The sequence below is a fragment of the Crassostrea angulata genome, chromosome 4, assembly GCF_025612915.1.
Source record: "Crassostrea angulata isolate pt1a10 chromosome 4, ASM2561291v2, whole genome shotgun sequence".
NCBI lineage: Eukaryota > Metazoa > Mollusca > Bivalvia > Ostreida > Ostreidae > Magallana > Magallana angulata.
In genome coordinates, this window is record NC_069114.1 from 11,745,587 (window position 1) to 11,759,827 (window position 14,241).

The following is a 14,241-nucleotide window of genomic DNA, read 5'->3' on the forward strand; positions in this document are numbered from 1 at the left end:
TAATATTGAATGATAACGTAAAGAGTGAATATATTTACTGTGAGCCTATTTGAAGAATACATAGAAGTTAAGGGTTGACAAATTTTGAATAAATATAATGAGTCAATTCGTTTCTTTTGTGGGCGATTTTAGTTTTGACACACATTCGCTTGAGAACTTTCCAGAACTGGGTAACCAAGAACGCACATTAATCGAAAAGTGGAAAACGATAATGCATCATGGGCAGGCAGCTTGATTCGGACTTTTATTAATACAAAAAATAAAATAGAACAATTAATGTTATTTTAGTATTAATGGAAATAACTTTTCAGAACGGGATGCCAAGAAACGGGTTGACTAATTGACATTATGGCGGAAAGTGTAGCCGGAAGGAGTTAACCATGGACCAGATACTTTAAATCTGACAACTTTGGATTAAAATATGCATGCAAATAGATTATAATGCATAACCTAGCCTGTTTTAGTTTCATTCTTTTTATACCACGACAGATTGGTTGTAAACCTTAAACATTAATTTGTAAACATTAATGAACAGATAATTGTATTCTACGTCTATATGTTTAATGGGACCCCCCGTCCAGATTGTTTTCAAAACAGTCTTTTTCCTGAAATTCTTATTTGGAAGAGTAGTACAAATTACATTCAAAATTGACCAAAAAGAACCAAATTTAGAGAGAGATACACTAAATACCCATTCACTGATTTGAAATAAATACGTTAAACGAGTTTATTTTTCAGTCAGCTGCAACAAACAGCATTACGGCCACGTACCTGTATATATTATCCATTTCAGTTTAGAATTTTCATGCATGCCCGCTCCTCCTTATATCCAACAATGCAGTTTGTTTTTTTATTTCAATTTTAAAAAATAAGAGAAGGAAAAAATCGAACAAAGTATAAACAAAAATGAACAAAAATATGGTTCAACGTATTAAGCATTATATGATAATTTGTAAAGAGTTAATTGAACTATGTACGTGCAAACAAAGTACCACTCTCTTCAAACCCGATGTTGCCCAGGTATAGAAATTATTTTGAGAACGAACCAGGGCAGCAAATCAATTGTTTTTCCCTTAAACCAATTGAATAAATAATTTAAATTGACACTCCAATTTAAAAAGGTTGCATGTAAAAAAAAAAATACATGTGTATATATTTAAATAAAATGTATATATGAAGTAAGCCAGCTAAAAGACATTTCAATGCGTTATGGCAAAAACACAAAGACTAAGGTTAAATTAATAATTTTCAATTCTACATGGCTTAATAATTAGGAAGTAGTCTAAAAGAAATAAATCGGATAACTGCTACTAAGTTCTGTATAATCGTAACAATTATTTAAACACGGCTAACTGGCCAACAAAATTCTTCTCGACTCTTTCAAATGCGGAAAACAACCAATATACATAAATTCTATGTGTTAGCTAGATATAGACACCTTAATAGGAATCATGGCCCAACGTGCTTTTTAATATAGCGTGAAAGAGTGTACTATAAACTTGTGTACGCGGGGATGAAATGTTATCAAATATCTTTACATCATCTTCGCCAGGCAATGATTTTTGGTCCATTCCCCCCCCCCCCCCCTAAAACATTCATGGGGAGCAAAGTGATTAAAAACTCTTGGCTAGCGAATATGTGTCGCCATACATGTATATGATTGGTGTAAACGGCATTGATTCTCGACATGCTATTCGCGTAAGTTGTGATGATAAACTCGAATAACCAGATATCGCTGGAACAGAGACCGGTGTTGTATAGCAGTTTTTCCCCCGGAAAACCTACTATATAGTAGCCTTTCCCCCGGGGTAAAAAGCCACTATGTAGTAGCTTTTCCCCCGTAGTTGGGTTTCTCCTTCACGTTTTTGGTTCAGATTTTATAAAAAATATTTATGGAAATCCAGTAAGGATTAAAATTAATGTTTCTACACTCCCGGGTTGCATACATGTATATATGCATTCATCTGAACAGGTTAAGTTTCGTTTTGCCGATTTACTGTTTTTATCGACAATGCTGAAAATTGAACATGTGTGTAATGGAATTACACATATAACTTAATTAGGGTAATTTATTGAAAAAGTACTTGGTTTTACAAGTTATACACTTATATGCATAATTCTGTGTGCTGAAATTGTATTAAGCGAGAATGTTTTAAGAATTTGTTTATAAACCTATCTGTCTGTTTGTTTGTGAAAATTTCATCTAGGCTAAAACTCTGTTTTAGAGAAATTTTGTTTCCGATGTTTCAGAGCCCGATTTTTAAAACCCCTTTATAATAATTATAGTGCCTATTCTTTAGGGTTCAATGTCTCATAAACTAGAGAGGACCATATCACCATATTTTTATAGTAGCAGTGGTTTACCACTTGAAGATGACTTTGAAAATTTCAGCCCTCAGGGTAGGGGTCCTTGATGTTTCAAGGCCCGATGTTTAAAACCCCATTATAATGATTGAATAGTGTTCTATAAGTGGGGACCCGAATCTCAAATTCTAGAAATGACCACTTAACCATATTTTCACAGTGATAGTGGTATACCACTAGTAGATGACACCGAAAAGTTTAGCCCCAATGCCGGGTAGGAGCCTTAAGTTTGTTGTTTCCAGCCCGATGTTTGAAATCCAATTATAAAGAATATGTATTTTTTTACGGCCCTATATCTCAAAAACTATAGATGACCACATTCATGAGCATATTTTTACGGTCATTTAGAAGTAAAAACATCATTTAAAAATGCACAATCACTCATCTATTTCTTTATCAAGATGATTGAAAATTACGTTTAATTCTGCTTTTCTTTTTAAATTTACGAACAATTTTTTTTTAAAAAGGAACGCGGGTAAATTCATTATTCTTCAAAACATTTAATCATTTTTCATTGACTAATGATATAATAAATAACTAGATAAATAAATCAATAAACTTTCATTCATAAAAAGAGAAACCGAAAATCAACATGGTCGAAAATTAAAAATGAGGGAAAATTTACTATATAGTAGGTTTTCCGTGTGGGTAATCTGGCTATATAAAGGGGGAAAGCCCACTATATAGTCAGCTTTCCGTGGGGAAAAACTACTATATAGCCATTGTTCTGGGGGGAAAGATGGCTAGGGGGAAAAGGCACTATATAACACCGGTACCCATTTTATCAGATTCACTTTATTATTATATGTACTATCACCTTTTTATTATAAAAGTGGGATATGTGTTTAATTAGAACTTGGAATTGAAATATTCTAGCCGTTATCACCTTTTTGTATGATATATATTTATATATCACTTATTGTGACAGTTGATATTCCTTTTTTTTAATAAGTAATGTTACTAAATCATAAGCTGAATATGTGATACAGTTTATTATTTTATTTCAAAAGCTGATATTAGTAATTTAAATAGCCCTTCATATATATATACTAACATTGGCCTACTACTTCACTTCTAGAAACTAAGAAGCTGATTACATGTATGTATTGTGAAAATGAAAGAAGAATGCCACAACATTTTTCCACTGCTATTATGCAATAGCGTGTATAATTACAAACTGTAATTACGTTTGTGATATTTTGTGATATAAATGTGTTCTGTAGGGAGAAGGGATTAAATTGATAGGGTGCTAATGATGTAGAGCGCGAAGTTCACGTTAATAGCAAGACACTGGAGACACGTTAACAATGGTGCTCACATTTCTTTGTTTTGCTGATGTAGGCGGAATCTTATCTGGTATAATCTCTTGTTATTAGATTGTACCATATATGCCTATATGATTGTTGATCAGAACGTATTACTGATATATTTTTCAGTCGTAACCCAATTTTGTGTATTTTACATGTATCATTTTATATCGCAAATTTCTTATTTTTTGTAAACTGGATTTCATTATATGTTATTTTTTTTTTTATTCCTTTATGTCGATATTATAAAATACCAAATTAGTATGTGTCTTTGGTATGGTCAATGCATTTTGAAAAATTTATATGTAAATGTTTGTTTTTTCTTCAAATCATTAAGAATGTAAATATTTTAAAGCACATTCTCTCTTGCATAGCCTTCACATAAAACACACTCTACTCACATGAAATACAAATAACTACAATGCAAACATATTTTTCAATATGACCTGTGGAAAAAAACTGCATTTATAATGCTCTATCATTTACATATCAACACCTAAGTACACCTAAATTATCCAAAACACATTAAACACAAGATTACTGATACCCGTGTCAACTGTCAACTGTAATGCTATCTTATACAAACCAATCCTCAAAAACGGTTAGTTAACGTTTCTTACGTAAACAAACCCAAGGGAAACATGTTTACTTTTGAATTCCCTCCGTTAAAGTTTCCCCTTTTGAAATTGAAAGTGACCAGCCTGGGTCTTTAGTTTGTGTTAACAGAAACAATTTGTCAATACAGACACATTGAATAAACATTAGTTTGACAAATGAAGACCTATACAGTACCGATAACAAGACAAATGTTAAGATTACAAACAGACATGTTTTTATGTCCAGTGCATTTTTGTTAAAGGGTATATAATATAGATGACGGGTAAATAGAATTTGTTCGGGAATTTTCATGTAAACCGACAGAGCACTGGTGAAATGGATAAAATGCTACTAGAAGGAAGGGAAAAAGTTAAGAAAAAGTAAGCTTTGTCAATCAACTTAACCCAAGTTTGACGTTTTTAAAATAACAAACTATTATAAAAAATTATTTTTTTTCGTATAATTTATCAATTTAAACACAATTTTACATCATATCATTTTTTTAAACAATATTTTATATACGAATAGATCAAGACAGGTTAGTATTAATTACTATTAATAATTTTGACTTTTAAAAGTATGATATAGATTATAGCATGCTATGAACGAGGCCTAAAGTTGTAAAACTAATCATACTTATGGGATACGCATAATCAATGATACACGTATATTTTATGATTGAATTATAAAGTTAAGTATTATACACGCGATGTTCTGGAATAGACTCATAAGTCTCGATCTGTGAAATTAAAAAAAATCATTTATAAGAGTCTTCTTGATAATAACAATAGTCGATATTTTTTAATTTTCTCAGGAGATATATATAAACTGACCACTCTATTCCTGGAAATGAACTCAGAACTCTTAAGCCACAAACATATGACCTTTTGCAAAAACCAAAATTGACTGAACTTTACGAACAGTTAAAACAAGATTACTCTTTTCATTATGTTGACCTACTTCAAAGATATGTTAATTATAATTGGTTCTTAAATACACGTTAGACAAAAATATTGGCGTAACGGGTTTTGGGCACATCTTTTGGTTCGCTAATGTAGGAGGAGGGGGTAGACTGTAGTAGACTGACACTTTATTTGGTAATCATCATTTTACTGCTTTATTTTTTCAATCGCAGATCAGTACCCATTATTGTTATATATCTTATTTTCCCTCGTAACATAATGTCTTTGATATTATCAGTTCATAATTCCAAATTTCTTAAGTATTTCATACTTGGTGTTTGTAAAATAGATTTTATTGTTTTGCATTTGTCCCTCTCATACATATGTGTCTATTTCTTTTGTAAAATACCTTACTATTTAGTGCAAGATAAAAAATGCACGTGTCAACTGTCAACAGTTATGACATCTTGTGAAATCTAATCATCCAAAACGATAAGTTAACAAACATAAAGAAACCATATTTGCTTTTGAATTTCCTTCGTTAAAGGTCCCCCTTTTTATATTTAACAATTTGAAGGTGACCAACCTGGGTCTTTAGTATGTGTAACAAAAACGATTTGTCATCATAGACTCGTTTAGTAAGCATTACATTGACAAATGAAGACTTATACAAATCTATTGTACAAGATAGATGTTAAGATTCTTAAAAGGCATGTTTTCATGTCCAGTGCACATTTATCAAAGAGTAAATAATATCGACGAAAGATAAATGGAAAGTGTTCAGGAATGCTCATGGGAACCGACAGTGCTCTTGGGAAAAGACCTACTCCTAATAAGAAATATTCCAGATCAGGTAGGCTTGATCAATCAATTTTTAACCAGATCAAAAAAGAAGTAAAATTACAAACCATTATAGAAAACACTTCGATTACATTAGTTTATTTTTCCGCAAAATCCATTATTTTGAGTTCTTATTTGCACTTAGATTAATAATTTAATAAATATGTTATGCAGAAATATTACTACAGAGATTAGTATTCATTAATTTAATGTGATCTTTTGATCTGAATGAATTCTATTTTTATGAGAAAGATATAGAGTACTACCACGTTTTCCAACAGACAATGAATGAACAAGGCCTAAGTGACCTAAAATTATCATGGTATGTTTTGAGTTTAGTGCTGCACTTATATTATTTTTAGAAATCAAGATTAGGGCACAACCGGTGATTATTGATCTATCAGATAATGAAAAAAAAAAAATGGTGTTATATAAAAACCTCTTTGTGTGGAAATCATATACATTTTGAAATTACTTTTTTTTTATCAATTTATTTAATAACATTGATATGAAATTTATCTTTTTTATTCGGAAATGTTTATGAATTGAAATAAAATGGGCCCAATCTTTGTACTTCTACTAAGAAACTTGAAACTTGATGAGCACAAATATATTCAAGTGCATTATTGAGTAATTCTTTTTAAAATAATAAGGAACATTACTTGTATGTAATTTGGTTCGTCCCTTTCCTCAACTGGATCATTTATTATAAATATTTTAAATCCTTGTAAAGTATATCAATAGGACCAATGCCAGTTATTACAACGATATATATATGGAATGCATTTACGTTTCTTATGAGTTAAAATCTGTTTATAAAACATGTTAATATCTTAAAGATTCATTGTTTTTTTTATATAAATTCATACTAGGGCGAGAGTAATTCAAGCAAAAACTCTTATTGTAAATAAGTTTGACAATGAAACACAATCACCCCTGTCCAATATTACTGAGTCTTTCTGTCCTGTTCATCGTACTTTACGAGGATTTGAATTTATTAGAATCATCGACCCACATGGCGAAAGGGACAAAGCAAATGACATCCACTGACTAACGTGAGAAAATGTAATGATATTGGAGAGTTTTAGACTGGGGCAGTCTACGGCAATGGTGATACGTGTAACTAATGTGAATGCGTATTATTGAAATTGTGAGAATAAAAAGAAAGAGATCGATTAATAATTAATTTCTAAGCAGACAGCCAGTGGCGTAGCTAAACAGGGGGTGTGGGGGCCGCCATGAGGCCCCCAGTGGGTCCATGGTGAAGCCTGGTGGGGGCCCAGGGTGCGAAGACTCCGGAAGCTCATAGATTCTGACGATTTTTAACGGAAGGCTCGCTATTTAAACCTATTTTAGGCAGTAAAAATTTTTTTGGTTATAGTTTAGGCATAAAATAAAATCACTAAACTTAAAAGCTAAAAAGAAGAAAAAACATTTGACGCTTGTTTTTGACACACTCAAAGCTTTTATTCTTAAGTTCATTTTTATCTAGTTTATGGTAATGAATATCTCAATAAAGCTGTGATATTCTATTGGGGGAATTTAAAATGATGTGTCAAACTAAGGTGAAATATAAAATAAATCTTTGCCTTATTAGGTACATGCATTGTGTACTGTTTCTTTAATATGGTAATGTAAGACCATATTGCGTGTCTATATTTGGTACTCAAGACGTCTTTGTTTAGCATTGATTCCGGATAAATTAAGTAGGACCGGGTGACGGAAACGGGTTGATGGAATAACTAAGTATGGACCTTTATACTTAAATTCTTTTTTTATTTTTTTTTCTTTATTTATTTTTTTTTTACTGAATTTCTTTTTTTTCCCAAATAATGTGCATGCTCAGGCATATAAGCATACATGGTAGCTACGCCACTGACAGCCGCTGCTTAACCGTAGCAGTAAAGAAATAAATCTGCGTGACATAGTAAATTATACACGTAAACTCGCTTAAATATGCCAGATACCGAGTATTTATTGCGGGCAAAAAAATTGTTGCGCAGAAAAAAAATCCACTCATAATTTAACGCCAATCTTCCCTGAGGGCTGGCGACTATTTTGTCGCTCCCGACATCAATCACTGTACAGATGCTGATACTTATCTATCTCCTCTCAGTTTCCATGGGTTATTTATATATTGTAGGCCATCTTAAAAAAATGTGAACAAATTTTGACACTGTTCTTTATAACAGGCTTCGCATTGTGCATATTAATTTTTAATGGTATTCTTGGCTGTTTTTTAAATATATATATATATATATATATATATATATATATATATATATATATATATATATATATATATATATATAAAGCACTAAAAATGGCTAACGACACGAACAATTTCTATTGTTCGTGTCGTTAGCCATTTTTAGTGACAATTTCTATTGTTCGTGTCGTTAGCCATTTTTAGTGCTTTATATATTCAGTTTACTGGCTTAGTATCTATATATTAGATCCGACACCTTAAAGATGCCTAGTGTTGTTGATTCTATTCAGTGCTTTATATATATATATATATATATATATATATATATATATATATATATATATATATATATATATATATATATATATATATATATATATATATATATATATATATATATTTCTGCCATAGTTTTGTAATCATAGTAATCAATACGTAAAGGCGACGCTGAATATTAATAATTTGGCAAATGATTATATTAAGGCAAAGTCAGCCCCCCCCCCCCCCCCATTCCCATACAAAACCTATGTGACGGCGATGCCCTGAACGTTTTACCCAAAAGCTAAATAAACGTGTTTTTATAATAAAAACACAAAAGAGTACATATTCTTTGAATCATTATGTGCACAATATACATGTAATTAACTAATATTGGAGGACACCTGATTTTATATTAAATAAACTGTTCATTCTTGTAGAAAAATATGTCTGTGGCTTTTAAATTAAAATATATATAAGGTTTTGGTATTTTGTTGCATTTAATGGATACCTTCAGTCGAACAAATTTCTTCTCATGAAATTAAAGTCACAACTTCAAAAAAGAAAATCCTGCTAAGTTTACAATGACATCAAAATTACATTTTTATTTCAAAATGTTCATAGATACCCGTAGCTTCATTCGAGTGAATGTGTATAGAGAGATTTAACTGTGTTAATAAAATTCTTTTCAATGGCAATTTCAAACACGATTTCGTTTTGTATTGGAGGAATAGATTACTTGGACTTAGAGGCGGGGGATCAATACAGAGTTATGGGAACTGAATTCCCGTATCCAGCCGAGAAATTGACGATAAAACTCTGCGTATTTAAATGAAAAAGCCATCGCTCCCAGCGGAAAGGTTTTAGCTGTTCAATTTACCTACGGTGCGTTCGAGCTAAAAGTCTCTCCTAAAATCCGTGTATCGGATATGACCTTTTCAGATGTCATAATCATATTATTCAATTTTATCCACGTTGCACTATAATCCATTCTCGTAGAAGCAGACAAAATGCTTGTCGGTGAATATAGATTCGTATATCAGCTCTTTCCGCCGTGTAAATGTGTGTAGTTTGAATCTGTTGATGAGTAATTAATGTAATTACTAAGGAAATACAGGAGAACTGTCATTAGTTGCTAACGTTACTCAAAGATGTAGAAAATTGCTGTTCCCACAGTGGAAGATAATAAGATAAAACGAGATTTTAATTTCTAAGTTTTCAGATCATCTCTTGAGGAAACGTATTGATTTGAAGACTGAAGAAAGAAAAGAGAGAACAAACGGCAAAGCAGCTGTCTTTTTCTTCGAATGCATCATTTTTAAAACAGAGGACAATAGGATTTTTTTCTTTATATGACGGATCCGTCCACTGTTTGCTGCAACTTTCGAACGAAATGACCGACTACGGAGTGTAAACAAGACGAGTAGCATTTCTTAAGATGACTATCAGTGTTAGACTTTGTCCGTTTGTTGATCTACGTAATCAGTCGAGATAACACTCAGACATACTGCGACATCAACCCACAAAGGGAGACAGTCCGCGACTCGTTTCAACAAAAGGACGATTAGTTTACCATCACCGCATTTTTTGTTTTCCATTTCCTGGTTTCCGGCAAATTAGTACTTGTATCGCATTTTCATTACGGAAGCAACGTGGCTCGTTTATTTCGAGTATTAAAATAAGCCTATCAGGGATATATATATTGTGTCGGTACCATCTCTACGACCCTAGATCTGATCCCGTGGATACAAACGTTTTCGCAACTTTGTTATAGCATTTCGTTGTATAAACAAGTATATAGAAAACTATGTGTGACAGCCCGAGTTACGTAAACCTGCATACGGAGCGCGAAAACATTGGGATCAAATGTTTGCAACATACAGAGCAACATTTCACCAGGTTCTGCAACAGCTGCAAAGTTCTTGCTTGTGACCTGTGCTGGACAGAGCAACACATAAACCACGAGCAAGCAGACGTGATGAAAGTCGCCGAGGAACTGAGAATTCAGCTTGCGCAACGAATGGATTATGTTAAAAAGATTATCATCCCGGCAAAGACAAGAGCGTCTCAAGAGATTCACATGAACAGAGAAGAGTACCTTAAACATGGCGCCTATCTTCGGTTGGAGATCACGGAAAGAACGAAGCTCCTAAAATCCCAGCTAGATTTGACATGTGAAGGAATCTTGCACGAATTGCGAGATCGAGAGGACTCTGACATCAAGTCTTTAGATTCCTCTGTTCTTGCAACAAAAGAGGAACTCAAACAAATTTCTTCATTACTTTTTGAGTGTGATTCGGCAATGCGAGAAGAAAACGACAAGCTTTTTGTAAAATCTGCACAAGAACTAATCTTTAAACTGTCGAGTGTCAAGATTCAAAATCCGTTTAAGCCCATTCGCCCTCCGACCTTTGTGACGAGTGATTCTATAAATAGAAATGCTATTGAAAAATTGTACGGATACCTTCAGCAAGACAGTTCAAGTGCTCTTATTGAAACTAAAAAAACACTTGAAAATCAGGACTTACATAATCACGTCAAAGTGATTATAGGTCACGTGACGACTTTATCACTCACAAACAACGATGCGGCATATTGCATTCGAACATTACCGAATGGTCACGCATGGGTTGGCACAGGAGCGCAGTCGGTTCGACTGGTGAATTCCAAGGGCGACGTTTTCAATGAGGTGTTTTTAGATTTCTATCCCTACAATCTAGCTATTTTGGGAAATGCTTTGCTCCTTTCAAATGGACAAACAATCAAAAGTATACAAGATGGTGAAATGACGGAGTTTTACAACGCTGCGCCATTCTACTGTCAAGGAATCAGCAGAACGAGAAAGAACGAGATTCTTGCGTGTTTAGCAAAACGAAACGAGGGGAAAATTCTACGTTTGGATGCCTCTGGCAAGATCTTGCAAAAAATTCAGTTCGATGCTAACGGACACCATTTGTATCGAAGTCCGACGAAAGTTTCCGAAAGTCCACTTAACGGTGATATTTGTGTGGCAGACTCAGCCGAAAATAGTGTCATAGTTGTTGATAAAGAAGGAAACCTCCGTTTCACTTACAGAGGGTTGAAAGGGGACACCTTTTCGCCATTTTACGTTACCCATGATTCCTTTGGAAATATTCTGATAGGTGACAATAGCCACTTCCGCATCCACCTAGTGGACCAAGATGGCGTCTTTCTTCAGTATATACTCACGGTGGAGGACGGTCTGTACTCACCCTGGGGCCTCGATGTGGATGAGAACCAGAGCCTTTGGGTGGGGACACTGTCCAGCAAAATCTGGATAGTGGAGTACATTGGTCAATAAAACGTTCCTCATTTGTCATACGTATACATAATAGATCATATCTTGATATCATTTGATAAGTACTTGATTCAACCATAGATCTATATCTAAGGTGAACAATAATGAAAAATGTTTAAAAAAACCCCAGCGTAAATCGAAATTATGCATTCTGAAAATCGAAATGCTCACTCCACTTTTGGCAGAAGTTTTATGTAATTCATTTTCAGCATTCAATTAAACGTGTGTGATTAAAACATTGTTCAGTAAGCCTTGGGTTATATAGGATATAGGTCAATAAGAGTACATTATCGAGAAAGAAGCGACGTTGTGATTCATATGTTAATATCTTGTACAGCGTAACCTAGTACATGTAAAATATATTGTATGTAACTGTAATGTGAATTTTGAAAATTAAAACTATTTTCTCTCGATTTCCTTGTTGTCTTATATACAGGTATGATATTTTCCCGTTTATATCTCAAAACCCGCAAGATTAGAATTATAAAAGATTATCTGAAGAATCAAATTTAAAAAAAAATGAATTTCAAAATCCCTCATATTGGATAGGGGAATTTATCCCCATAATTTTGCAGACCTATGGATTGATATATAATACGATACAGTTTTCTCCGTGCATGATTAATCTGTTTTGTATAATTTTTGTTTGTACAAAAGATTTCAACACCATTGCACATAGCTTAAGATCTTGATGCACGTAATGCAAAAATCGATGGAGATATTTCGCACCAACGCATACAGTACAAGCGCAAGATATTTCTTATTTGAAACAAAGGCATCAACAGATTAAATTTGACTAGCCAGGAAAATTAACAACCCTCCTAGAGAAATAATGATATATTGACGCAAGCGGTATTTACAAATTAAAACCTTCCTCTGCACAGCTATTGCCACCTGACTACAGATGTTCACTCTACAGGTCACGTATATATTATGCAATAAATAAAATGAGGTCATTTCATAAATGTTATCGTTGTTTTGCAAGGTAAACAAATTTAGGCGATCTTTGACTAGCTGACTAACTAGCTAGTCTTGCAAAGATGCTAGTAAACTTACCAAATACTTGATGACGTTTTTGAACAACGCAACAGGGCAAACCGTAAATAAAAAATTCAAATTTTCAACAATAAATAAATAGATAAATAGATATTTTAAAGAAGGGGGCGGGGTTCGGGCCCGATTTCCCTTTAGATCTGCGCATATGTATTGATCTATCACTTAACAGCATTTGTGGTATGTGCCAATTACGAATTTCAGTATTTCTATTTTCATTAGACAATAGTTTGTACTGTAAATTACATAAATTATTTCTTTCTTTGTTGCATATGTAACAAATACAGGTGACGTTTACCACGCGAAGTTAATTACATGAACATGTATAACATGGTGTATTCCTACTATTATCAATATGTCGATAATCATATGCGTGGGTTTTTTTGGTAATAGTATAATAACTTTGTCACAGGATATTTATTTTCTTACAATTCCTGGTTATTTATTAAAACCTTAGGGAACGGCGACTTTCAGTAGCATGAGAAAATCCCAATATTATTTGTATAAGTTCCCTTTAGCTTAATGGTTTTCAATGTGCGTCTAAAATTAAAAATATGGGGGGTATTCCATGGCAAACGGCATGAAAGTACCCCTAATGATGTTAAAAGGTATGCAAGGTGTCCCAGTATTTTTGAAGAGAGAAAAGATGCCAACATATTCCATTAGAAATCTCTGTAAGAAATATGTTTTAATTTATTCGTGAAAGTTTGACCAGCGTACAACAGGCGACGTGTCAGTAAAGATAAAAAAATCTGTTCATCAATTTAAATTGTACTTAATTGAGAATTAGAATATTTTTCGTTGAAATTGTCAAAAAGTGAGCGAAGCAATAACTTGGGAGCAGACTATAGCTTCCGATCGCTTTGCAATAAAAAAAAAGTCTTTGCCAAACATCCAAAAGTACATATCAAAAACAGCTTTCAAGTTAGTCCTGAAAAAGGAACTATTATACTTGAGAGAAATATTTTAAAATTGTTTCATTTTTAGTATTTTTTAGTATTTACGATGCTTTTTAAATGCGTTTCAAGGGGTCAAATAAAGTTCGAATGTCAATAATCGCCATTTTGATTTTTCATTACTCATAAAATAAACACCATGTTGGTCTCATTATTTATTTTTGAGTCTTATGCAAAAACAAATTTCAATTAACACAAAGATCCAATGAGAAAATGTATGTTTACCCCCCCCCCCCCCACCCAAAAGTCCAATGAATACATGTATGTTTACCCCCCCCCCCCCCACACCCCTTCCTCTCTTATATTGTGTCAGGTTACAAGCACGGTATAAAATATTTCCTAGTCAGAGCAATCCCTCTATCTGAGTTTTGTTATCTGAAACCGTTATTTTCACCTTTAAATCTTGAACTGCTCTAAGTGTATCAGTGTTTTAATG

The 14,241-nt window shown here is 33.1% G+C and overlaps 1 protein-coding gene across 3 annotated transcripts; it reads left to right on the forward strand.

The window, feature by feature from the left end:
• The first annotated feature begins 4,524 nt into the window (after positions 1 to 4,524).
• LOC128182463 (uncharacterized) lies at positions 4,525 to 12,209 on the forward strand. Of its 3 annotated transcripts, XM_052851095.1 has the most exons (4): positions 4,525 to 4,648; positions 5,899 to 6,023; positions 6,263 to 6,332; positions 9,693 to 12,209. In XM_052851095.1, exon 4 carries the CDS (start codon positions 10,285 to 10,287, stop codon positions 11,797 to 11,799), a length of 1,515 nt encoding a protein of 504 aa, XP_052707055.1. In that variant the 5' UTR covers positions 4,525 to 4,648; positions 5,899 to 6,023; positions 6,263 to 6,332; positions 9,693 to 10,284; the 3' UTR covers positions 11,800 to 12,209. The 3 variants fall into 3 exon arrangements, with proteins under 3 accessions (XP_052707055.1, XP_052707057.1, XP_052707056.1); XM_052851097.1 differs by lacking the exon at positions 6,263 to 6,332; XM_052851096.1 differs by lacking the exon at positions 4,525 to 4,648 and having other exon boundaries at positions 5,803 to 6,023.
• The last annotated feature ends 2,032 nt before the right edge of the window (positions 12,210 to 14,241 follow it).